Source organism: Phyllostomus hastatus, unplaced genomic scaffold (genome assembly GCF_019186645.2).
Source record: "Phyllostomus hastatus isolate PE091 unplaced genomic scaffold, TTU_PhHast_1.1 phas_contig_118, whole genome shotgun sequence".
In the NCBI taxonomy this organism is placed as follows: domain Eukaryota; kingdom Metazoa; phylum Chordata; class Mammalia; order Chiroptera; family Phyllostomidae; genus Phyllostomus; species Phyllostomus hastatus.
The window spans coordinates 6,405,066-6,430,969 of NW_025333543.1; the positions used below are offsets into that span (position 1 = coordinate 6,405,066).

The 25,904-nt window shown below is 41.6% G+C and overlaps 1 protein-coding gene and 1 pseudogene across 5 annotated transcripts in view; both read right to left on the reverse strand.

Moving 5' to 3' along the window:
* Positions 1-6,722: 6,722 nt before the first annotated feature.
* On the reverse strand, positions 6,723-11,848 carry LOC123824239 (annotated as a pseudogene).
* A 784-nt stretch (positions 11,849-12,632) lies between these two features.
* Positions 12,633-25,904, reverse strand: part of ST7 (suppression of tumorigenicity 7) — a 322,327-nt gene continuing 309,055 nt past the window's right edge. For 3 of the 5 annotated variants that reach the window (XM_045847580.1, XM_045847591.1, XM_045847604.1), the window contains 3 exons: positions 23,199-23,291; positions 20,360-20,499; positions 18,184-19,546 (listed from right to left, as the gene is read on the reverse strand). In XM_045847580.1, the coding sequence (XP_045703536.1) occupies positions 19,427-19,546; positions 20,360-20,499; positions 23,199-23,291 (353 nt within the window). In that variant the 3' untranslated portion in view covers positions 18,184-19,426. Of the gene's footprint in view, positions 12,979-18,183; positions 19,547-20,359; positions 20,500-23,198; positions 23,292-25,904 lie in introns of those variants that run through there. The other 2 variants (XM_045847588.1, XM_045847595.1) reach the window with 1 other exon arrangement.

The window sequence follows — 25,904 nt, forward strand, 5'->3', positions numbered from 1 at the left end:
GACTCAATGTATCATATATGTTGAATGAATAAATGCTCTACTTGGAGCAGAGAAAGAAGCTGGTGGCTCATTAGAACTTTGTGCTTCGATTTTGACATTTTAGGGATTTTACATGTCTATTAGTAATGCTACATCACAGATACCTAAGATCATGCTAGTCACAGAAGACAAAAACCTAATGGCTAAAGAAGACAAAAACTCATTTTGATGTTCACGTTGCAGGAAAAAAGGTGTTGTAAGATGTTGTGGCTTTTCATCAATGGTCTTGATGGATTCTGGCATCTGCTGCCCCCTCTAATCCGTATGGCCACTCATGTTCTAAAGAATTGCTGGCCTCCACAGAAAGCCAAGCACGCTGCCTGAACAGCTGCCACTGTCTAACTCCCTTCCAGAAAACTCTAGAGGAAAATAGTTTCTACCTTCTCCAGGTAGACTTTTCTTACTAGAGGCCACATCTTCCCTGAGGGGTATAGAAGAGAGGGGGGAGAAAACTTACAGGAAAAACAAGGAGCCTGGAGTAAACAGACAACCCTCTCAGGCTCACTCACAGCAGCCCATATTTAACATGGACCTGGAGCTGTGGAGTGAGAGCTATTCAGAAATGTATACCCAGAAGTGTAACGACCTGTAATATATGAACTGACTTTGGAGTAACTTGTAGTATGCTTAAAATAACATTGCAACCAGGGGAGCCATTTTTTAAAGAATAAAACAATGAGGAAGAATAATTATTATTAATACAGTGTGAGTGATATGGGAGTTCCAGTGAACAGGGGATTTTCTCACTCTGACAACAGATTCTGACTGCAGAGGGACCATCCTAGTTGTCACTAACCAGCTTTAAAAAAATAATGTAAAATATGTGTTATCTAGAAGACCCATAGCCTTGGCTGGTGAAAAAGAGAGTGGCCCCCAGGAGAGTGATAGTTACTAACTGGTCACCCAGGAGTGTGATAGTTACTAACTGGTCACCCTGGCCAAAACAACAGATCTCAACAGGCTCTCTCAGGTACCATCACTGGGATTTGCTTGGGTGACTAGAGAAAAAGCAGAACACTTGAACAGCTGCCCCAATCCTTAATTCCTCGACTCTGTTCAGCTACATTGGTATCTGGGGACAATTAAAAGGCCCCAGGCCCCTCCTGGGAGCACATGACCAGCACCAGGGGGGAACCCACAGGCAGGCCAGGAGTAGGCACAAAGCACATGATGCCTAGCTGGGGACCAGGGCATCATTGCACAGCCGGTGCAGCCTGAATTCCTGGAAGTCCCCACTTGGAATTGTCTGGAAGTCCCCACTTGGTTAGGATAAACTAGATGTTCAGAAGGACAACACATCTAGTTTGTGGGACCTTCCTTTTGATTCAGCATAGACCTTGTCCAATGTTTTCCAAAGTAAATGTTGTGAAATGTTCATATGTATCTTTTATAAAAGGGGAGGGTGTCCTATGACCTCATTAGAAGTGCTGGTTAAACAGATATCTTTACTAGGGGACTTCTCAGGGCTTCCTAACATTGTGATTTCCAAGAGAATGGTAAAAGTCACAATGTTTCCCAGAAAAGCATTTTACTGGACTGACATTTCTCAAAATCCATTGTGGGAAACACTGGTCTGTATTTGTTGGCAACAGGGATCCTCTTCCTGTTTCAAATCCATACACAGCATCCCACTTGGGTTTGTGCTTCTATTGTCTATTCTAGAAACATTAGTTCCCCATCTACTATCGTAACACATATGGTGAAGAAAAACGTGAAGTCTACCTTGTCTGTTGAGATCTGCTCAGGGTCTACACCTTTTCAGGGGATTTGAGAGGCAGTGTCCCTGCTGCACTTTCTGTAGGTCTGAGGATCAACTGGGAGACCAGGTAGGTAGGGAGATAGAGGCAGCTGTGTCATGGACAGTGTCCAGGTGCATGGAGTTGAAACCCAGCTCCAAAACTCTGGAGTGGATGACATTAGTACCATCTCACAGAGTGGTTTGGAGAATTGCAAGGCATCATGCACTTGAAGTGCATGCACAGTGCATTCCTCACATGCACAGTGAGGAAGAACAATGATCATTTGGGGAACATGGGATAAGAAGAAATGACATGTCTCAAAATTAAAATTTGGCAAAGTTTTTACAAAACTTCTCTAACTACTGTTCCAAAATGAAATAAATAAATTTTAAAATGAAATTTATTTCATTTTAACATTTTCCCTGGACTTCTGTAATACAGTGTTCACTTCTGTTTTAGTGCACTCCTCTCCTCTTTAATATTCTAGAAGAGGGAATATCTAGTTCTAGATCATGAGTGTATGAAGATGAATACCATAATGTGGAATTTGAATTTCTTATGGTTGAGTCGGGGAGGCAGATAAGTAAAAGTACAAGTAAAACAGCATGCTAAGCACTACAATTCAAGCTGCAATTGGGAGAACAAGACAATATTCTCAGCATACAGTGAGTCCTCAACATATTTCAGCTGAGTAAAGGAAAGAGTGAACAAATGAATCTAATATATACTGATGTAAAAGAGGTTATCACTGATTCAAGGGGTAAAATATCCTTGTGATCTTAATTTATATGTTCTCCCTGCATTCTCCCTTTTATCATTTCTAGTTAAGTGTACAGATCTTGCAGTCCTTTGCCTCAGATAACTATCAAGGAAGCAGACTGAAAGAGCCTGTGTATGGAAGGACCTGCTCCCATTGTAGAGACTGTCCTAGGTGTGCACCAGGGAGAGTGGAGAAGCTGAGAGGCATAAAGGTATGGGATGAGAGCCTGCAAGCAGCACCCAGATCTCACAAAGGGTGGCTTAGATGCACACGGCAGGGTGGGGGCCTGGTACGGGGGCACTTCACGTCCTTCAGCCCATGTGTGCCACAGAAGCAGAGAGCAACCGGACTTCAGGGGCACTGTGGACTTGCATAATGATACTGTCTCAGGCCAGCACAACATGGTTTTGTGGGATGGGGGCTCTGAGCAGGAAGTAGGTGGTTAGCAAAAATATTTTTTTTATTTTATTCTTAGTACATTGTCTAAAAGTATAACTTACTGCCCCTTCCTTAGGCAAATGCATAACCTGAGTTTTCTTACCTTTAAAAAAAATCCTTACCCAAGGATTTATTTATTGATTTGAGAGAGGAAGAGGGATGGAGAGACACATCGATTGGTTGCCTCCCATAAGCGCTCCGACATGGGATCAGACCACAGTCCTTTGGTATACAGTCCAATGCTCCAAACCATGGAGCCACCTGGCCAGGGTGAGTTTGCTTGCCTTTTGACGAGGGTCATTTGAGGTTTTCAATTCTAAGTCTGGTCAACACACAAGCTTCAAGGCTGAAGAACCAAGAGACTGAAATTAGCTACAGCTGGACATGAGACAAGCTGGAGAAAGAGGGGAAGAGAAACTACATAGTTTATGCCCTCTTTGCTCCTGCTACAGAAATATAAATATTATTTGGAAGGAAATAGACATTACCTGAAGGTCATCTGAAGGTTCCCCGAGTACCTGAAGGTTCCCCAAGTTCCCTGCAGTTCTCTAGAGCATTCCTGATAGAGGGCCAACCCACCCCTCATTAGATATTTCCCCTTTTCAGACAGTCCTTGTCTGTTCAACCTCAGCCACTCTTGACTCTCAAGGCAGAACTACAAGACTAGTTCCTTCATGACCCTGTCCAGTCCCCTCCCCGCAATCCTCACCAAATGTCAATTCCTAGTATAGCTCAAGCTGTCACTACTGCAGAGCAGAAGCCAACATATGTGATGGAAACATCATACAGGCATCCCTTCTCCTCATTTTCAGCACCTATTCAGAGGTACCCTCACCTGTGTCTACTCAGCACATAGATTTGACTTAGCCTGGTGTAGTGCATGGTCATGGGGCAAGGAGAAAAACAATATGAACAGTGAGCAGAACAAAAACATGTTTAAAACATTTTAACATTGCCTCTGAAGTTTCACATTAAAGAAAGACATATTTTTATTTTATTTTTAGTATATTTTATTGATTATGCTATTAGTTGTACCAATTTTCCCCCTTTGCCCACCTCCACCTGGTACAACCCTTCTTTCCAGCAATCCCTCCCCTTAGTTCATGTTCATGGGTCATGCATATAGGTTCTTTGGCTTCTCCATTTCCTATACTATTCTTAACCTCCCCCATCTATTTTGTTCCTACAAATTATGCTTCTTAATCCCTGTACAAAAGGTATAGGGATTCCCCCATTCTCCTCCTTTCCTCTCCCAGCTGATAACCCTCCAAATGATCTCCATATCTATGATTCTGTTCCTGTTCTTGTTGTTTGCTTAGTTTTTGTTTTTTAGATTCAGTTGTTGATAGTTGTGAGTTTATTGTCATTTTAATGTTAGTTTTGATTTTCTCTTTCTTAAACAAGTCCTTTAACAGTTCATGTAATAATGGCTTAGTGATGATGAACTCCTTTAACTTGACCTTATCTGGGAAGCACTTTGTCTGCTATTCCATTCTAAATGATAGCTTTGCTGGATAGAGTAATTTAGGTTCTGGGTCCTCACTTTTCATCACTTTGAATACTTGTTCCCAGTCCCTTCTTGCCTGCAAAATTTCTTTTGAGAAATCAGCTGACAGTCTTATGGGAACTACTTTGTAGGTAACTTTCTGCTTTTCTCTTGCTGCTTTTCAGATTTTCTCTTTAACCTTTAGCATTTTAATTATGATGTGTCTTAGTGTGGTCCTCTTTATGTCCAATTTATTTGCAACTCTCCATGTCTCCAACTTGTATGTCTATTTCCTTTGCCAGATTAAGGAAGTTTTCTGTCATTATTTTTTTCAAATAAGTTTTCAATTTCTTGCTCTTCACTTTCTCCTTCTGGCATCCCTATGATTCGGATGTTGGTAAGTTTAAAGTTGTCCCAGAGGAACCTAAGCCTCTCCTTATTTTTTTTGTATTCTTGTTTTTCCATTCTGTTCTGGTTGAATGCTTATTTTTTTCTTATGTTCCAAATTGTTGATTTGAATCCCAGCTTCCATCCATTCACTGTTGGTTCCCTATAGATTTTTCTTTATTTTACTTAGTGTAACCTTCATTTCTTCCTTTATGTTGTTGAGGTACTCAGTGAGTTCTCTGAGCATCCTGATCACCAGTGTTTTGAACTCTGCATCTGATGAGTTGGCTATCTCCATCTTGTTTAGTTTTTTCTGGGGTTCTGTTCTGATCTTTCACTTAGGCCATATTTTGTTGCCTCACTAATCTGGCAGCCTCCCTGTTTGTTTCTGTGTTTTAGGTAGAGTTGCTTTTACTCCCTGTCTTAGTAGCATGGCCTGTGTAGAAAAGGCACCTGTAAATTGTGTGGGTGGAGCCCTAGGTAATTGCCAGGGTGGGGAAACCCTCTTCATTACTTTGTGTCGCTGTGGGGGGAAGGTGTTGGGGAGGGGTCAAACCTGCTGCCTATCTTCTGGAGGCCTGCTGGGCACTCACCCTGCTTCTAGTCACCTCATCCTGTATGTGACTGGCACTCTTCCAGCAGCTGCTTTGGGGTTTGTGTACATTCTAAGCCTGTGCAGGCCCTTTAAGTGGTGAAAATCCGGCAGTTTCTTCTGGTGCCCCAACCCCTGCTGGATTTTACAACCAGAGGTAATGGGGATTTATCTTCCCAGTGCTGGAACCCTGGGTTGTGCAATCTGGCCTTGGGCTGGGATCGCTCACTCCCAAGATATCCCTACCAATTTTTATCTACCTTACACAAATGTGGGACCATCTGATCCCCCAACACCACTTCTCCGAGCCACAGCACATCTTTTCCACCCCTCTCTGCCCTGGTTCTGTGACCATGCCCTTCATACCTATCTGGATGAATGCTTCTTTAAATTTTTGGTTGTCGTACTTCCATACAGCTTGATTTTCTGATGGGTCAGTGTTATTTGTTTTAGAGATCTGGTTGTAATTTTTTCTATGGTTTTGTGAGGAGACGAAGCGTGTCTATCCATGCCTCCATCTTGACTGGATGTGAAAGATGTATTTTTTAAATGATTGAAAGAGTGGCCAAAAGTTTACTTAGAAGTAATCCATGGGTGTAAGGTATCAGGGTTTACTATATTTGGGGGCAGGTAGTTGAACATATTTGATGTTTTCATTAGATGTTGCCAAGTAACATTAAAACTAAATTCCTTGAGGGCAGTAATGGAGATGAATTATTAGGAGATGCCTAAAAGTGATCACTCATATGGCTGAATCTACCAGTAAATCCAAAACTTTTTCATTTGAAAGAATATATTAGACAAACATTGTGAGGCTGATTAAAGGAGGAAAATACAGAGAACAGAGACAGCAAAAATATACAAAATTAGTTGTGAGAAAAGAGAAATAATCAGAAATGCAGAGATTAAATATGTAATATGAATTATATACCCAAGTTACTCTGGTAACATAATTTTTTTCAGTTTCCAAGTAATTTCAGTCAGAATTTTATATTTGTTTCCTGAATCAATAAGTACTATTCAAAACAGTGTAAAAATGGGTGAGGGAAGTGGATTAGTGTTTTGGGGATAAGAGATGGCACCTTGGTCAAGAGCCTACCCCAAAGGAAAGGGTATCTAAAATGGTCACTCTTCCTTCTTTGCCTTAAAAAGTGACACTTATTCAAAGGAAAAAAATGACAAGATGCCCATCCCTTGGCTCTCTTCCCTTCCCCTTTCTACTCCTTCTCATCCCCTCAAGAACTGAAGTCTGGCTGGGATGAGGTGGCAGGCCAACCCGTCTCAGATGAGATCAGCAACATTGAAGGGCATCTCTTCAACAGAGGTGATGTAGAAGGTCTCAATGTCTCAAAGACTTCTTGTCTTCTTCTGTTGTCATATTGACAGTCACACCCTTATGGCCAAAACATCCACTCCAACCCAATGATTCTGTGGAGATAGTTTTCCGTGTTGGTGGGGAGGTCATAAATTAATGACTAAAGAAAACTTCTGCATATCAATGCCTCTGGCCAGCAGGTCAGTGGTAATTAATACTCTGCTAGAGCCAGAGCAGAACTCCCTCATGATCAAACCTCAGTCCTTTTGATCCATATCTCCATGCATGGCAGAGACAGTGAAGTCTCAGGCATGCATCTTTACAGTGAAGTCTCAGGCATGCATCTTGTCAGTGAGCCAGTCAACCTTTCTTCAAGTGTTGATGAAGTTGACAGCCTGGATGAGGGTGAGGGTTTCATACAAGTCCCACAGTATATGGCTTCCACTAATCTCATTCCACATTGATGAAGAATTGGTGGATACCCTCCAGAGTCAACTATTCCTTCTTGATAAGATTCCAAGTGAGGTTCCTTGTTAAATTCTTGGTCACCTCAAGCACATCGGAAGGCATTGTAGCTGACAGCAAATCCACCTGGGTGTTGCTGTTGAGCTGTTTGTCATTGATCTGGTCCCTGAGTCCACAGCTTAACATTTCATCAGCTTCACGCAGTACAAACATCTTGATCTATTTGGGAGATAGGTATTTGCAGTTAAGCATGTCAAACAAACAGCTGGGGTGCCCATGATGATATGGTGAGTTTCCACCTGCAGCATCTGCACCTCAGCACATACGTTGGTACCACTAATGCAGGCATGGCAAGAGGCACCTAAATGTAATCTCCTAAAGCAATGACTACCTTCTGTATGTGTCATGTCAATTCCCTAGTGGCTTCCAGGACCAAGGCCTGGGTGGCCTTTAGATCCAATTCAATCTGTTGCAAAATTGTTATAGCAAATGTGGCCATTTTTCCTTTCCCAGACAGAGTGATCATATCATAATGTTGATACAAGGATGAATGGCTCACTGCTGGATGGCAGAGGGCTTCTCAAAACCATAAGCATATACGCCATGGAGGAGTGTGCACTCCAAGATACACTCGGAGAGGTTCATCAAAGCTGTCAACAATCTCACTTCACTTACTCGAGATGATGCCTTCAAGCTCCTTTCCATAGGGGTCATTGTCTCTGGATCTGTTGGCTTAAAGTGTGAATATGCTGACTGAGGCACATTAGAAATCCTGACAGCTGGCTCTTCCTACCAGCACCTGACCTTGCATGATGCCATCCTCATTCCCTGACCCAATCCCCACCAATTCCAGGAATCCTAACTCGCACTCATGCTGCTTAGAAACTCCTGTGGTAATACATTTGAATGGCTAGAAAAAAATGGATATTTCCTAAAAAATATACAACCTAAATATAAGAAAATGTACTGATCACCATAGCAGATAGTAGAAACATGATCATAGATCTATCATTAAGCATGATCTATCATAAAGCATGAATGAGGAGTTTCATATCTGAGTTTTTTTTCTAATCCTTGATGATCAGTGTTAATTATTCTGGGCCACATAAAAATACAGAAATCTGCTGGACTTTCAGCCAAGATGGAGGCTTAGGTAGATACACTTTGACTCTTCCCACAACCAAAAGAAGGACAACAACAAATTTAAAAACAAAAAATAACCAGAAATGCCAGAAAGTTGAACTGTATGGAAGTCCAACAACTAAGAAGTTAAAGAAACACTCATCCAAACCAGTAGGAAGGGGTGGAGATGGGCAGCTGGGGAGAAGACTCATGGCTAGGCACTGGTTGGAGGACCAGAGCGGATGAGTCGGTGGATGATGGACTGGGCAAGGAAGTGGCTAGTGGAGCACGTGGTCCCACATTTGTGTGTGGATAAACCAGGAGGAACAGTTGGGGAGTGAGACAGATTGGGCATCCCAGGTTTCCAGCATGGGGAAATAAAGCCTCAAAACCTCTGACTGAAAAAACCTGTGAGGGTTGAGGCAGCAGGAGAAACTCCCAGCCTCACAAGACAGTTCATTGGAGAGACCCACAGGGTCCTAGAATGCATATAAAACCACCCACCCTGGAATCAGCATCAGAAGGGCCCAATTTGCTTGTAGGTAGTGTAGGAAGTGACTGAAAGCCTGCCAAGAGCTGAGCAAGTAGCATTGTTCCCTTTCAGACCCCCTCCCCCACACACAGCACCACAATGCAGTGAAGAGGGCTTCCCCTCCCTGGCAAATACCCAGGGCTCTGCCCCTTAGTATGTGAGACAAAAAATATGGCCCTAATGAAAGAACAGACCAAAGCTCCAGAAAAAATACAACTAAGTGATGAAGAGATAGCCAACCTATCGGATTCAAAGTTCAAAATGCTGGTAATCAGGATGCTCACAGAAATGGTTGAGTATGGTGGCAAAATAGAGGAAAAAGTGAAGGCTGTGCAAAGTGAAATAAAGGAAAATGTACAGGGAACCAATAGTGAAGGGAAGGAAACCAGGACTCAAATCAATGGTTTGGACCAGAAGGAAGAAATAAACAGTTGACCGAACAGAATGAAGAAACAAGAATTCCAAAAAATGAGGGTAGGCTTAGGAACCTTTAGGACAACTTTAAATGTTCCAACATCCATATCATAGGGGTGCCAGAAGGAGAAGAGGAAGAGCAAGAAATTGAAAACTTATTTGAACAAATAGTGAAGGAGAACTTCCCCAATCTCTGCCAAAGGAAACAGCCTTCCAGGAAGTCCAGGAAGCTCACAGGGTCCCAAACAATTTGGACCCAAGGAAGATCACACCAAGACACATCATAATTACATTACCCAAGATTAAAGATAAGGAGAGAATCTTAAAAGAAGCAAGAGAAAAGGAGACACTTACCTACAAAGCAGGTTTCCATAAGACTATCAGTTGATTTCTCAAAAGAAACCTTTCAGGCAAGAAGGAGCTATAAAGAAGTATTACAAGTCATGAAAGGCAAGGACCTACATCCAAGATTAGTTTACCCAGCAAAGCTATCATTTAGAATGGAAGGGCAGATAAAGTGCTTCCCAGACAAGGTAAAACTGAAAGAGTTCATCATCACCAAGCCATTATTATATGAAATGTTAAAGGGAGTTATCTAAAAAAAAGAAGATAAAAACTATGAACAGTAAAATGACAACAAACTTACAACTATAAACCACCAAACCTAAAAAACAAAAACAAACTAGGCAAACATCTAGAACAGGAATTGATTCACAGAAATAGTTATCACAGGGAGGGTTATCAGTGGGGAAGGGGAGGGGGAGAATGGGGGAAAAGGTACAGGGAATAAGAAGCATAAATGGTAGGTACAAAATAGACAGGGGGAGGTTAAGAATAGTATGGGAAATGGAGACGCCCAAGAATCTATATGTATGACCCATGGACATGAACTAAGGTGGAGGAATGCTGGTGGGAAGGGGTGTGCAGGGCAGAAGGGAACAAAGGGAAGCAAAAAATGGGACAACTGTAATAGCACAATCAATAAAATATATTTAAAAAAATTTTTAAATACAGAAATATCCTCAGTTTTTTAAAGATAGTTAAAAAGAAAAGCCTCGAGATTCTTTTGGTCATTTTGGATTGTTCCCTGTATGAGATTCTAATATTTCATTTAGAAGGTTTGCATTTGTATTCCAACACATAAAAGTTGAAACTAAGCAAGACTTATTGTTCTGTGGGAAGATCTTCATAGAAGAAAGCCCATCAGAATGGATTTTGATGTTGCCTCATATAGAAATAAAACCAGAAGGCAGGAATGCAACTTGAATTCCAGTTGCCACTTCAGTAAGAAGTCAGGAACTGTCAGGAACTGTGAACCTGTGTTGAGAAGTTTAAGAACCATGTTTAAGAAAATTATTTTAAAAAACTGCTGTTATATAATGGTTGCTCTGGCTCTTCCTCTCCACAGATAAGTATAAAAGTCTCAAAACAAAAAGGACCTGAATGCTTGTCCTCAGGGACAGCAAAACAGGCAGGAGCTGGGAAGACATGAACCTCTCTGGCATCCAGCCCCAGTGAGGCCAAAAGGGCAAGAGTGAGTCAGGATTGCTCTCAAGAGTTGAGCAGAGTAGTTGAAGAGAGAGACAGAAAAAAGGGAGCTTTGAGCACCACAGCCTCTGTCTGAAGAATGACTCTGGGTTAAAAGATGAAAGGGCTATTTAGTTCACACAAGTTTAGAGAAGATGTCTCTCTCATCCTCATGTGATTAGCTCCTTCTGGTATCTTGGACCCGTTTCCTTCAACAATCTCATTACTCCAGCTGGTTTCTTCATTCTGTCACCACCTTTCTCCACTTTCAACTCTTCCATTCACTCCCTTTAGTCCTTGAAGTCTAACTTCTGCCTCCCTTCTTCAAGAAACTGCTCTAAAGTCTATTCAATTTACATGGTACTTTTAAATTCTTCTGTTACATTTCTTTACTGCATTTCCTGGAACTGGGGTTCCTAACATCTACTCATGTTGGGCCAATTCCACTTGCCACTGCTATATAGGTTCTATAACCTTTCGTGCAAGGCTTATCACAATCCAGAGTTCCCTACTCAGGCAATTCAAAATCACTGGACTTTGGTTTCCCCATCTAGTAAATCAAATAATTGTATTGATAACTTATTCTTCCAGCTCAAAATTATAATTCTATGCCTTCCCTGGTCCTTCTCTGCTGGAACCAACCTCTCTCCTCTAAACATAAACAAAGGTTTACTTATATCTGTCACTCATTGATCAGTTTCTTCAATGAATCAGTTGATAATTCATTCCTAGTCAAGGGCTGTGTTGGGGGAATAAGCAGTAAAGAGGCCAACAAGGCAGACATGGCCCTTGCCCTCAAGAGCAGCACTACTGGTGTGCATATAAGTTCAGCCTCTTCGAAGAAAATTTCCTAAGAGCAGGAGCCAGCTGTATGTCCCCTTTGCACAAAAGAGGGACAAAGAGCTTACCAAAAGCATGAAAAACCCTTGACTGTCAAAACATTACCTGCCCACTTGACTTTGCTCTTGAATGAAGACCAGGAGCCTTCAGAAAGTCCAACTGTGAAGATGTGGTGTGGTGCTTTCCCCACATGCTGCCTATTTTAACACTCCTGGGGAAAGATTCAGGGTTCTAAATAAAAGGGAAAACAAGTTATGTAAAGCACAATTCCTTTATTTTTTAAAGCACCGGATTGAAATTTTAAATAGAGGTATTTTTCACTTCAGATAGAGGATTCAGATTATTTTTCTTCTTTTGCTTGGTAGGTGTGAATCATGTAGACAGCTTTTAAAGGTGGTGAATCCATGGTCACTGTGGTTCCAATCACTAAAATACTCAAAGAACTCTCACATTCCAAGCTACACAAGCATATTTTAAAAAGTACCCTTCTAAGAATCTTAAAATGGCAATGTTGGTAAAGTAGTCAGGTTCTTCAACAAACTATTGAGTCTCTAGCTCCTTATTAAAAGTTTTCTCACAACAAACTGGCAGAAAGCAAAACCAAAATGATTCCTGGGACTGGTGTTGAGTTCCATTAACTGAGTAGACTCTCTGAACTGGAAGAATTTGTTAGGGTACACATGTCATTTCAGTCACACTTCCTGTCATTTATTTTGGAAGCTTTTTTCCTGTGCATTTGGCCCATGAGGACACTCAGTATGGGGCTGAAAAAGACAGTACTTTTGAACCAAAGACATTTAATTTTCCAAGCTACCAACTGTAGAAGTTCTAAGAGCCTGCTGAGTTCCATGAGCAAAGAAAATCACTGTGTGACACCCAGAAGATCTGGGTCCCTTGTAAATTAAATGTAAATATGTATGTTTCTTGGGGATACCAAAACTTTTAGGATTGGAAGACACAGGACAGTAACAACTGGTTACTGCAATACACAAAAGTTTATTAGTGATTTTTTCTTTTTTGAAGGCAAAATATAATAGAAATAAACATCAACAAATCTTGTACAACAAAACAGCTTTCAGTATGGAACAGACAGTCCATGAATGTTTTAAAATCTCAGAATGGCTTCCCTTTTTCAGTCATGCTTCCTTGCACTCTGGGAGGAATTGGCATGGAAGAGATAGTGGCAGCACACTGGGTGCAGGGAGTGGAAAGACGGACGGGCTTCCCTAGATTCGAGTCAGCTGGTGCCAGAGACTGGATGGGAGGATGCTCTCCACTTTCTCCATGACAAAATTCAAGGGGGCAAACAAAGTGCTGAGGAACTGCAAAGAAACAGAGGAACAGATGTCAGGAGAGATCTCATTCAAGCTTATAAAATAATCCTCCCCAGCTCTTCACCTAAAGTCTCTGCATTATAAAAGTCTCAAAAGGCTACAATTTTGTATTTATGTTCATAGGAAATACCAGCTGATGATCAAACCCACATTCCAGTCCCCGGCCCCTAGCTATGGGAGATAAAGGGGATAAGTGTCTGTCTGCTGGCTTGGCCCATTACCCCTTTGACATCTGCCCCACAGTTCTGAGGTCTCCCAGTTAGTTTTAGGATCTCCTAGCTGCTCACATAGATGACCACTGAAAGGGACTGAGATGGGTAGCACGTTGCAAAGAGTTAACAAATGGTGACAAAGGAGTTAACAAATGGTGACTACCTGCTTACCTAGCTGGGTATATAACTCACCAAGTAAAAAAGGGAATTTTTAAACAGCCAAGTTTGCTGTATGGTTGTGAACTGCTCTGGGATCCTGCAGTCTCCCAAACACCTGAGTGGCCCATGTCATTTCTGAACTACCTGCTTAGTGACATGCCTCATGGGAGTCTGGGGGAGGCAGCAAATGGGTCAGTCCACGGACAGCATGTCTTGTTGAAGAGGTGCTGCGCTGAGATCTTTGGGATCCATTTTATTTGGTTATTAAACTCCTTCCTGTTTTACATGTAGAGAATAATTTAGCAGATGAACTTCCCTTTTAAGAAAGCCAAGTGATTCACCTGAGACTCATTTAACATAATCTCAAAACTGTTCTGATTATGTTCTTGTGAATAATCAGCTTCACTTCACAAACCACCCAGTACTGGGAAGAAGAGGTACCCGCATCCAGCCAGGCATAATAAGTGTGTTTGGAAGCTTTCCTCACCGTCCCTCTGTCTCTTCAAAACCAAGGTATCCCCTCACTCGGGTTCAATACCTAGTCTGTGTACTGAGGAGTCCTTTGTCCTAATCCCTTGTCTATAGCACATCATTATATACAACACGGAGAATTCCCCATAGAAATATACTAGGATATGAATATACATGCAGAGGAGGAACATGGTCGAAAAATGAGTGGACAGTACAGGTTTCTCCACTGGTTGTATGATCTGTGGATTGTGCATCTTCAAGGGTATGGTAGGCAAGTTTCCCAAATTCATTTGACCTCAGAATCTTTCCTTCTTTTTTAAAGGAACCAGTAGAATACAAACTGAGAAGGCCTGTAATACATCATAGCTGGATCACCAAGTGTGAGGAGGTAAAGGAAAGTCAAGATAGTATAAGATTTGGAGTCTTTCTCCATGCTGTGTCTTTTACACTGATAAAATATATTTACTCAGTAAGGCCCATAGTGCTGGGTGAGAAATAAAGGAGTCTGGGGCCAATCTCCCACTGTCGGAAACCTCTCAGCCTGGAGTTGGGAGGGGGCACTAAGACCTGTACACAGCAAAGTAACAATCCCAGATAGACCATGAGAGAACTAAAGAAGCACCAGGAGGGTTCAGAAAGAGAGAATCCTTTCTGTTGAAAGGATCGGGAAAAACTTAAAATGAGGCAGCTGAAACAGACCCCAATGGGTGGTTGGATATCAAAAGACAGAGATGGGGTAGGGGTGACAAGCAAAGAATATGAGCAGGTAGGCCCTCCAGGCTCAATAAACAACTGGAAGAAAAACAAACAACTGGTACAACCAGAAGATAGTAAATAGTTTAGCTTAGCTGGAAAAATTACAGATAGAGCTTAAAAGTAACCAAACACTGGTGACGGCCTGAAGGCCAGGCTGGATTTGTAGTTAAGAAGTAAGTAGCCATGTTAGCACTGCAGAAAAGATGGATGGCTCTTTCTTTCCTCGTGTGTGTTAGATATATGACAATTTCCAATAACCTTTTGAAATTATCCTTTGAGTGTACAGAACTGCTGGAGATGGTCACCCTATAGAATGGACTGCCTACCCTTTCCAGTTTAGGGTTGGATGCAGTTGTAAGCATCATGGAAGACATTTGGCCCAGAAATGAATAATTACTTCCCAAGTTGCCTCTGAGTTTGTAAAATCCTGGTTATGAGAGGATAATATGCAACAAGTCCACTGATCACATTAAACCAACATGATAACATTATTAAAATTAAAAATACATACCCATTTTTTTACTTATTTATATTGTTCAGAGACCACCATGCTTCATAAATCATAGCATCTGCCTATCATACTCAGTTCCACGAAGAGCAGTGAGGTACTAAAGTGGTCTGGATAAACCAGAGATGCTGACAAGGGTTGGAAGATGGGGCTCAGTTAACAAGGTGATATTGCTAGTGAAATTATCAAACCCTAACAACTTGACAAAAAATAGATTTAGAACTGCTGAAGTTGTGATTGAGGGGAAGGAACTACTAAAGTGTTGGCACGAGCCGTGCAGTTGGATGGAAGGGCATCATTCAAAGCCTGCATGCCAGATGATACCGGGCACTATAATGCAGGACATCAGGGAGCCTCAGCCTGGGCAGCACAATGAATGGGGATGTTGTCACAAAATTGGTTAAAGCCCTGTTTGCTCTTTTTGTTTTGGGCACTGACCTGACTTTGATAAAAAGTGCAAAAGGCAAGGCCTCTGGAAATCAAGATGTGATCCTCTGTTCCTGTGTGATGTCTGTAATTGCCCCTCTTCCCACACGGCACAGCAAGACACAATGGGACCTGCCTCCCTAGACTACACTTGCCTTCTCAACAAGTTTTGTCAAGAGACATAAGTCCCCATATCTCCAGAGTGCGTGATAATTGACTGTTCTCCCTTACATCTAGAAGGTCCTATCTTTGGGAAATTAAGAAAAGATTCCCTTGAACATTTTCCTAGAGACCCTAATTCTCTCACAGCACCCAGTTGTGATGTGCACCTTTTATCACTAAGCTACTTTCCTCCTTGGCACCCTGCTCCACATCCTCCTTCCCACACATCAGCCACAGGGAGCAGCAGACAATGTAATAAGTTGTCATAATGTGCTGTGTCCTTTCATTCAATAACCAAATAAAGGTCAGCAGTTTTCAGTAAGAGTCATTAAAAAAGTCTGGTGGAACCTGCCTTGCTTGGAGTACTAATTTATATTTCTTTGTATGTTTGAAAATCAGTCCTTTTTTTTTGGTCAGAGACACAACCAATGCACATAGAGGAACAGCAGTTTCACTCATAGGCTTGGGAAATTAATTGCTGGAAGAATTGTCTGAATGAGCAACCCCAGGTAACCCTGGAACAGCTCATCTCTCTGTGTCCAAAACTGCTGTCCAGAGGGCAGATATACATGGTTGAAATACACTATGATTCAACCAGGGTCTTGTGGTGAAAAAAAGCAACTGAACCAGTAAAAAAGAGAGAGTGACACTTCAATCGCCTGATACTCCTTTTTCTGAAACACCATTACTTAGAAGGTCATGGCTCCCATGCTTCATTAACATTCAAAATGCCTCCACTTATCTGAATAAGTTCCAGGTGCCCCATTGCAATCAGACAATTGACATTTCACTGTAATCAATATCAGACTTCAAAGAGGTCAGGGCCTATAACTGAAGATGAGAGTCAAAAGTCAGCGGGCTCAGTCTCAGGGAAGGAAGGAGAAAGTCTATAGGAGTAAAGACAGGGCCCTTGAAAGCAGAAGGGGTCAGAGTGCTGACCTTCCCACATTCTGCCAGGGGCTGCGTTTGGAACTTAACTTATTTATATGAGCAACCTTATCTTGGTAACCAAACATTCTAGGAAGAGTTAGTCCTAAGTCATTGAGGTAGATTAGATTAGGGGGAAAGCCCGCCGAAACCGCTCATTTTACTATTTTCCAGTGGCTCACACTTTGCTGTGGGCTTTCTTACTGGCTGCGTATCAACATGTAAACACATTGGAGAACTCCCAAGCTGCATGTGGCCCAGGGGGCAGCAGTGCAATCTCTGCATCTACTGAAAGTCATTATCCCAGGGACATATCTCAGGCGAGGAATGAGAATATAATTTTCACAAGCTGCAAATGGTTGGAGGCAGCCTGTAGGGCAGCTGTGATAACCTGCCGGGTGCTTCGTGAGGGACCCCATGAAATAACACAGGTAAAAATGTGGAGAAGACCCTGGGGGTGGTGGGGAAGGAGGAGGGTTACGCAGCTCATCTCTTTCAGGCCATCCATCTTCCTTCCCCATGAAGTGTCTCCAGACATTTTGGAAACAGCTATAAACCTTAATGAAGGACAAGATGAATGTGGCCATCCAGACAGAGGTTTAAAAGCAAATTTATCTAAACTACATACGAAAATTCTAAGTAGCTGGCCAAATGACCACACCTTGATAGCATATAAAACATGGGTCTGGTGAAGGCAAATTTGTATCTCATTCATTTGATCTTAGACTCAAAACCAAAACTTGAGAACACTACATAAGGAGAGTGCTCCCTTGTCTAACATCCATAATGAACATATCTCTCCAATACTCTGGAGGCTGCACAGCCTTTCCTAGAGAATACCCAGTCTTATTCTATTTACTATTCTCTCATCCTCCCAATCCCATCCTAGTTAAATCAGTTTCAGGTGATTAGTCACTTCATTCAATGCAAAGGTTCTCAGTCTTGGTTCCACACCTGAATCACCTGGGGAGTCTCTGAAAACTCAGATACCCATGCTGTGTCCCAAACCAATCAAGTCATACTACTCCCTTGGGGACCAGGGTCGGGGGCGGCATCAGTAACTGTTAATCCCTCCGAATGATTCCAGGGAGCAGCCAGGGTGAAACCGCTGATCCCTAAAAAGTGCTCACCTCAACAGCTCTGACAGCACACCACACACCTGTACATGGTCTTAGAAGGAAATATGGTCCTCAACCCGTTCTCAGAATCTGCTGGGGTGCTTGTTAAAAACATAGATTTCTGGGTGCTAACACTCACGATTCTGAATTTCTGGTGGTGAGGCCATGTGAATTTCATGTACACTAGAACCTGAGACTCTCTGTCGGATCCAAAACTACCACCCAGTGCTATTGGACGTTTGGCAACTAGTTTTATTCACAGGTTGGCTTAGGGGTAGAATGAATAGCATAGGTGTTAATAAAATAGGGAGCATCCAAGGAGGCAACTGGGAAGATATTGGGTACAGAAATCATGCCATGTACAGAAGACGGCATAAGAAAATTTAAGCTGTTCTGCCTGGAGAAAAGAGGAGGTGGTCAGTTAGAGGTCAGAGGTGGGCATAAATGTATTGGCTGTATTAAGAATTTGCAAGAGGAAATAGGCTTGATAGTTTCAGAGGGTAAAATAGAACTAGTGGAAGTTAGAGGGAGGCCAATTTTATCACTGTAAAGAAAACTTCTGAGTAATCCAACAATGAAATGGGCTTCAATGTTAAATGGGTGAGCTCTCCACTGGTAAAAGTATTCAATATGAATCTAGATGACCTCCAAACTGACCTACTATTGAAGGCAATTTGTTTAAGGTCCCTTTGAACTTTAAGAATCTATGATTATAAGTAGAAAAGAAGAAATGTTAGGCTGTATCTGAGTTTTACATTGATTTTTTTCTGCAGAAACCAACCATTTATTTATTTATAATCATTTATTGAAAACCTACTATGTGCAAGTCACTGTGCAAAGCTTTGGGGATACAGAGATGAGGAAGACACAGTCCTGCTCTCAAGGAGCTCCCATTCTAAAAGGGGGACAGACAAGTTTTCAACAATTATGTAATATTACAATAAATGTGATATTATAGGTATTAATGAAATACTGTGGGATCACAGAGGAGAGATCTAACTCAGCTTAGGAGAAACTTAGAGAGCTGAGTATAAAAGAATGGACAGGCATTAGTAGAGTGGACAAGTGGGAGTGGTGATATGGAAGAACATTTCATGCAGAGAAAATAACACGTGCAACAGTACTGAGGTGTACAAGACAGTGGTGCATCTGGGAAGGGTGGGTAATTTACTATGGCCCAAGAGCAGTGTCAAATGCAAGAGTTGGGAGAGATGAGGCTGAAGAGGCAAACAAGGGCCAGATCATAAAGAGCAGGTACCTTTATCTTGAAGATAGTGGAAAATCATTGGAGAAATTCAAACAAGGAAGTAACATGCTTAGATTTGCAATTTAAGAAGATTATTTCTATGTCAGTATAAAAGAAAGATTGGCAAAGGATTAGAATGGAAGCAAAGAGACCAGATTAAGACTTTTGCAGGAGTCCAGGCAAGAAATAATGAAGACCTAAATTGAGAGAGAGGCCATGGGGGAGAAAGAGATGTGAATTACATTGACTGAAGTTCTAGTGGCTTAGCAGGTTACACCCACCAGATTTTAGAGGCCAATAAAAATGGGATGTGAGGAGCAAGGGAGGGAAGAGCTCAGGAGGGCTGCTGAGTTTCTGGCTTGAGTAACTGAGTGAGTGGCACTGCCACTGGCGGAGATCAGGAATACAGGAGGAGAGCGGTTTTGGTGGTGGGGGAAGAAGGGTGATGAGTTCAGTTTTGGAAATGTTGAGATTGAAGTGCCGGTGGGATTTCCAGTTCATCTTCAACACTCGTGAAAATACTCTCGCAATTCCAGTCCCTGAACTCTGCCGAGCAGAAAATGTCAATCATCTGGAAAGGGATTAAATCAACCCAGCCAAGTTAGAAATCATCCTTTCACACTGCACTCACCTTGAAATCAGAATGGAGTTCCAGGAAAACAATAGATATACTTTTCCTTACTCCCTCTGTTTGAAACTCATCTGTGGCAAAATCAGTAAACTTACCCTCACTGTTTGTGCAAGTTGTCAGGGTCAGCTTTCAACAAGGAAACAATGGTTCTTGATTGTTAATGCAGACAGCCTTTCTGATTCAAGCTCCTCTCCACAACCCTCCTTAAATACTCTTAATGGATTTCCATATTTCTAAATGTCATGTCTGAACACATCTTACCACTATAAGCTTTTCACACCCTCTTAATTCATTCCTCAAACAAGCCAAAGGTTTGTAAATATTAAAATTTTAATTTAAATCATCTTTGAAAATGTAAATCTCATTTTTCTTGGAAAAAGACCCACAATATATAAAGATTGGAAATAAAGTCATTCAATTTATACAAAACTGAATAATCTCCCACATACTTTTCATTTCCTAGGATTCCCTTAATTATGCTAATTTAATCCTTTTAGACTTCATGCGTTTTGGGGGAACTGTTGAGAATTTTCTTGTGAATGAAACAAGGCAAAGGCATACATTAACAAATAATCTATACTTTCTCACTTGACCCTCAACCTTTTGATTCCACTGATGATAATGAAAATTATACAGTGAGCAAATGATCATTACAGGCATATCCATTTCTACATGACACTCCCCCATTTCTCTTATGTTGCTTCTCTTGCTTTTCTGCCCCTTCCTTGAGGCCTCCCTCTGGCAAATACTCACAGCTTTTGCGAAGACCCCCATAAGTTCCGGGAACTGATGTGTTAGGAGGGCCAGCATGGCTGTGAAGGAACACAATCCAGCAGTAAAGAGAATAAAGAAGGGGAGCTCCTTCTTTGGGTAAACTGAGACTTCATGGAAAGCTGTGGAGAAGATCATAAGGGAAACGTCAGAGCTGGAATAAATGCATTCTCAGGGAATTGATCTATGTGGGATGGACTCCTTACAGCTTTGGCTAAAGCTTGTTGCAGATGAAAAAGGCAGGGCACTTGAATGAACCAGAGTCAACATGGGAGCTGATCTTGGCTGCCTTCCCACCTCTCCCAAGTCCACGTTCAACCCTCAGCATTCCCGCTAGAAGCACGATACAGTTCATCTGGGGATGTCACACATTCATGGTCAGGGACAGTAACACCACCTATGCCTAATATATAACTTTCCTTTCTTTAAAGCAAATACAAATAAAACAAAACTATTCAAATTATAAAACAAATGTTCATTGTAGAAGACCCAGAAAATCCAAAATAAAGCATACTGGAAAAAAATCCTGTCTCTAGATTTTCACCTTCCTGTAATTTTTAATCATTAAAATGCAGCGATATTAGTTTATCTTGTATTTTTTCCTGGCACACTCTAGGTATGTTGATGGAAGCGGCCACCCAGATAGAGACATTCAGCAAGAACCTCGTATGCTGGCCTATTCAATCTCCAGGGTTGGAGATAAAGACTGTGAGGGTCATCTGGCACAACTGTAGGAGGCTCTTGATGATTAATATATTCACAACCTCCACCAAAAAATAAGTAACTGGTGCTCTTTAGAGCACCTTTTAAATTTCAAATGTTGGGTTTGGGGAAACTAAAAAACTGTGGCACAAAAATGAGAAAACTGACTTCTGCCTTCCCGGGGCTCTGTGGCTGCCTGTGCCCTGGGCCTGACAGTGAGAAAAGTAGCAGCTGCCGAGGTGCTGGTGCAGAGAAGTGGGGAAACTGCAGTGAGCAATCCTGCACTGCACCAAAATTATCTGAGTGCTCCACTTTCCTCAGGAACTCCAAGACCTTAAAGGCCTTTCCTCTACCACTCAGCTCTCATTACTTAGATCCCTCAACAGTAATCTGCTCTGCTGAAAATGAGGGTGGAGAGGGGCTGGGAGGGAGAGAGGGACAAAGCACAAATAAGCACATATACCTGAATCCAGGGAAGTCAACCTGCCAGGATTTAAACATGGGGTGGAGGCCCCATGCCTTGGGGCCACCTTGGCAACAATGGTACTTTTGGTGTACGAAATGTGGGTAGCACTTAAAACAACTGACCCTTTCTGTATCCCACCCTCAAAACCCAGCCCCACTAAGAAATTATGAGGACAGATCAGACTTGGATCATTGCATTCAATTAAATAAATATGAGCCACAATTTTCTATTTCAGGCTTATAAGCATGTAGAGCTTCTTTTAAGAACTGTAATTTTGTTCTAATAGTGAATCTATCCCCATGGAAACTTAATTGGACTCAAATAAGACATTTTAAAACAGTACTTTTCAGAAAACTATCTATACCAGAAAACTGAAACTTTAACAAAGATCTCCATGAAAGAGAAATCGAAAGGAAAGTACAGGCTCCTAACAGGGACTTCTGAAATCAAATCTAACATAGTGTGAGACGCCAGACCTTTTCACAAAAACACTTGGACAGTGAGGAACATGTCACTGTGATTTCCCAGTTCCCTAAGTAACAAAGTTCACACTAGGGCTGGCTAGCAAGGAAACATGTAAGCTACCTCCTGCTACTTCAATTTGAGACAGTGATTTGTTTTGCACCCAGACCCCACCATGTTGGAGATTTATGACTGACTCAATAACGCTGGTGTTGGACAATTTACTATGCACTCAGGGCTCCAAAGTTACACCGTTCCTCTGGGCAAAGTATTTAAATATGTTATAGCTATGAGGTATGATATAACTGGGGCTGGTAAAAAGGAAGGGGTGGCAGGAGAGTGGATGGGGAAAAGGGAATAGCCTAAATTTGGAGCTTATTATCTGAGGGAGCAAAATATGTCCTCAGTCAGGGCCACATGAAGAGCCTGGACATGATTCTGTGCACAGTATGATTTGATAATAACCAGTTAGCCAGAACTATCAAAACAATGTGGTACAATGTTGTACCACAATAAACCAAATCATACTTTCCACATGTGGTGTGTGCCACCAGACTGCTAGCTTGTACAGCGCTCGAGGTTTGGGACCCCTCTTTGTGCTGTATACGGTGCTGAGGCTGCATGTGTGCTCTGCACATGGTGTATCAACATACCGCCCGCAACCCCTGAGATGCTCACGGGAAATCCCTCTGGCCAAGAGCACTGCGTCACTGCAGAGAGCACGCCTGCCCCACCCCACGACTCCACCTCTGGCAATGATGCTAGGGTCCTGGTGCTGCCCTCCCACCCGTGACTCATTTGCAGCTCCTTCTGAAGTCAGTACTTCCTCTACAAACTCCAGTCCGTGCAGATTGCATCTAACCAGTGGAGGGCCCCACCAGCACCCTGCCTGCTGGACCAGCCCAGTCAACATCAGCCCCAAACTAGAGATCTCTGTGCTCAGGCCAACATGATGCCTCTTCATCTAAATTTCAGTCTTCTGGGGTCTTTCTCTTTGATGAATCTGAAGAGATTTGGAGGAGCAGGAAGTCAAACCCACTCACAAAACTCACTTTAATGCATTTGTCCTTATCAAATAAGGACAGGGTTTGGAAGAAGAGTAATAAAACACAAGAACATTATAAACAAGTATCATTCCTGACTCTCCGTATCCCCCACTGGCTGAAGAGAAAATATAGAGGTGAGACTTACACGGGAGCAATTCTCGGTCTGCTGTTTCTGTGCAGATCGGGTAAGGGTAAAACAGATGCCCTTTTTCTAAGGGATAGGGGATCATCCGAAAAGCTGAAAAGGAGAGACAATACATTAGAGGTTCAATATTCGTCTCCTAACTTCTTAACATCAAAAAGGGCTTTTTGAGTGTTTTTATAATGGGGAATACTTCTTCAAATAACTCCCAGAAAGGATGCAAGACTTCCCCAAGCTCTGAGGCATGTGCCAGATAAACTGTCAGAGGTGCATTATGATGTATGACTCACACATTAATCTCACACTATATATTCTGGGCAAACCTCAGAAAACTGGGTGGGGATGGGGTGCAGAGGAGTAAGGAAGCCATCAATTCTAATGCCTGGGGTTTCCTCATCTACAAAATATTATCAAAATGTCATGAGCACTAATTCAATATAACTCAACTGACAGCAATAGCGCAAACCTGGATTGAAATGCTTCCCCAAGAAGCAAATGTGGACTGACTTCTTGGAGACTGTTACAGATGTGCAAACATGAAAGGCATTCTACCATGCCTATTTTGAAAATATGTCTGTGTGGATTAGAATTCCAACCAAGATGGATAGAATAAAAAATCTAAAAATGTATGACTTGGGAAGTACTTCTAAACTTTATGAAATTTTTAAATCTTCAATATCATGTGGGAAAAAATGTATTAGGAGAGATTGATTAACTGCATTTTGAGGTCAGGCCACCTAAATTCTGTTTCTGTGGCATCATACAACATGAGGTCTCACGCTGAATTATGGCTTTCTAATCCATCCATCCCTCCTATTATCACATGTGTTACTCTCCCTATTACAATGTCATCAGCATGTTAGTCTCACTGTTCCTATGAACACTGCTCATAGAGGCGATTTTTCTTCAACAGATGTCCTTTAACTACAGCATGCTGTAGATATAAAATATAAAAACTGAGCCCTACACTGGGAATGTTGGATATCAATCCTTGCCTTCATGTGTGTCAAAAGGGGTGGAGGCAACACAGGACCCTTTTCAGTTTTAAATACAACATTTCAAGGAATTGTAGCTTCATTCTTAGCTGTGTGATTATCTAAGCCTTCTCAAAATGCTGTCAATGTACATATTTATCTTTTGCATACTTATTTCAAACAGGAATCAGAAACGAAGAATGTTCTCCCTCACAAGAAATGACAAGGTTCCATTGTAACCAGCATCGGTGCACATATGGTATTTATTCTGGTGTCTGAATATTATTTAAAAGTAAAAAACATTATGTATGTGATTCCAGCATTCGGAATGCAGTCAATCTACACCACAGTGGTATCACTCTGGGGTTACAGCGCATTGCCACGGAGAATATAAATCACTATAAACATGGGATTAGAGCAGAGCCAGTTTGCTTGCAGTTTGCTGAGGTAAAAATGTTATCAATTTTCCTCTTGTAACAAAAACCTCTTAAACAGAGATTAAAACATTAGAAATACCCCAATCTTTAACTGTTCTTAAAATGAAAGGCTCACCCTAGTTCAATCAGACCTTAACTTTCATGCAAACAAAGATGACTTTTGCCTGCTACAAGCAGCCAAGAGAAGAGCTCCCCACACAGGTTGTTAACACACAAAGATCACAAGGAACCACATCTTTGAAGGAACCACATCTTTCTCAACAGAACAAAGCTTGCAAGAGAAGGAAAAAAAACATTGCAAAACCAAAAAACCCCTTTAGTGTCTTTATAGGGTACACTAAAATCTCTTAGGGGAAGTGGTGCATTTAAATTTAAAACTGCAGTGTGGAAGGACTTTAATAGCCTTCCCCATAAATGATGGCACCTATGGAAGCATCCCAAAAATGTGGAAAACCTATGTGGAAGGTTGTTATTTATTTATTTACTTATTTTTTTTGAAATCTGAATTCTCCATGTGCAACTGGGCTGCTGTAATTAAGAATCTATTCAGTTTTCAAAGTGGCTATAAATTTGAATGCCAGATTTTATTCAAAAAATTGAAGTTAGTTTGTACTTCAGGGAGCAATAGGAATGCAGAATCTTGAGAATGTTCAACCATAGAAATCAAATGGTTAGTTGGTATTTTTTCAGTCAGATAATAAATGTTTTTTTTACTCCAGTATTTGGCATGCACACTGAACTTTATGCATTAAGTTGGCCTTCTTCTTCTTTTAATCAGTTCTGGGCTCTCTGTAGAGAGAGTATGGAGACATTGATTATATACAACTTAAAAACAATACACACACACACAAAATTCTTATATTGTCCTCCCTTCCTTGATTGCAAAGATGCTTATGGTGCTTTTAAAAATTGCTTTTTCTCATGTCAGTTGTTATCTACATAGAGTTCATAAAGTAATATTAAGACTTTTGGCTTCACTAAACAAAAGCAAATCCAATTTCTGTTTGCGATTCCATCCTTCAGCCACCCTGCTGTGCAGGGTCAGCAAAGTGTGAGATAAGCAGTGGAGGCTGGGGAGAGAGGAAAGAGGCAGTGCTTCTGCCTTTCCAGCTTCGCCTCACACCTCCTGGTCCCTTTTACTGCAAAGATATGTGTGTTAATTGCTCCACAAGAACCTCATGGCTTTAACTGAATGTCCAGAAATTTTGTAATAGCAAATGTTAACACCCTGAATTGGCAGTGCAAGTAAGAATGAAAAAGTGTTATTTGATCTATTTTATGAATTTGATCTATTTGAT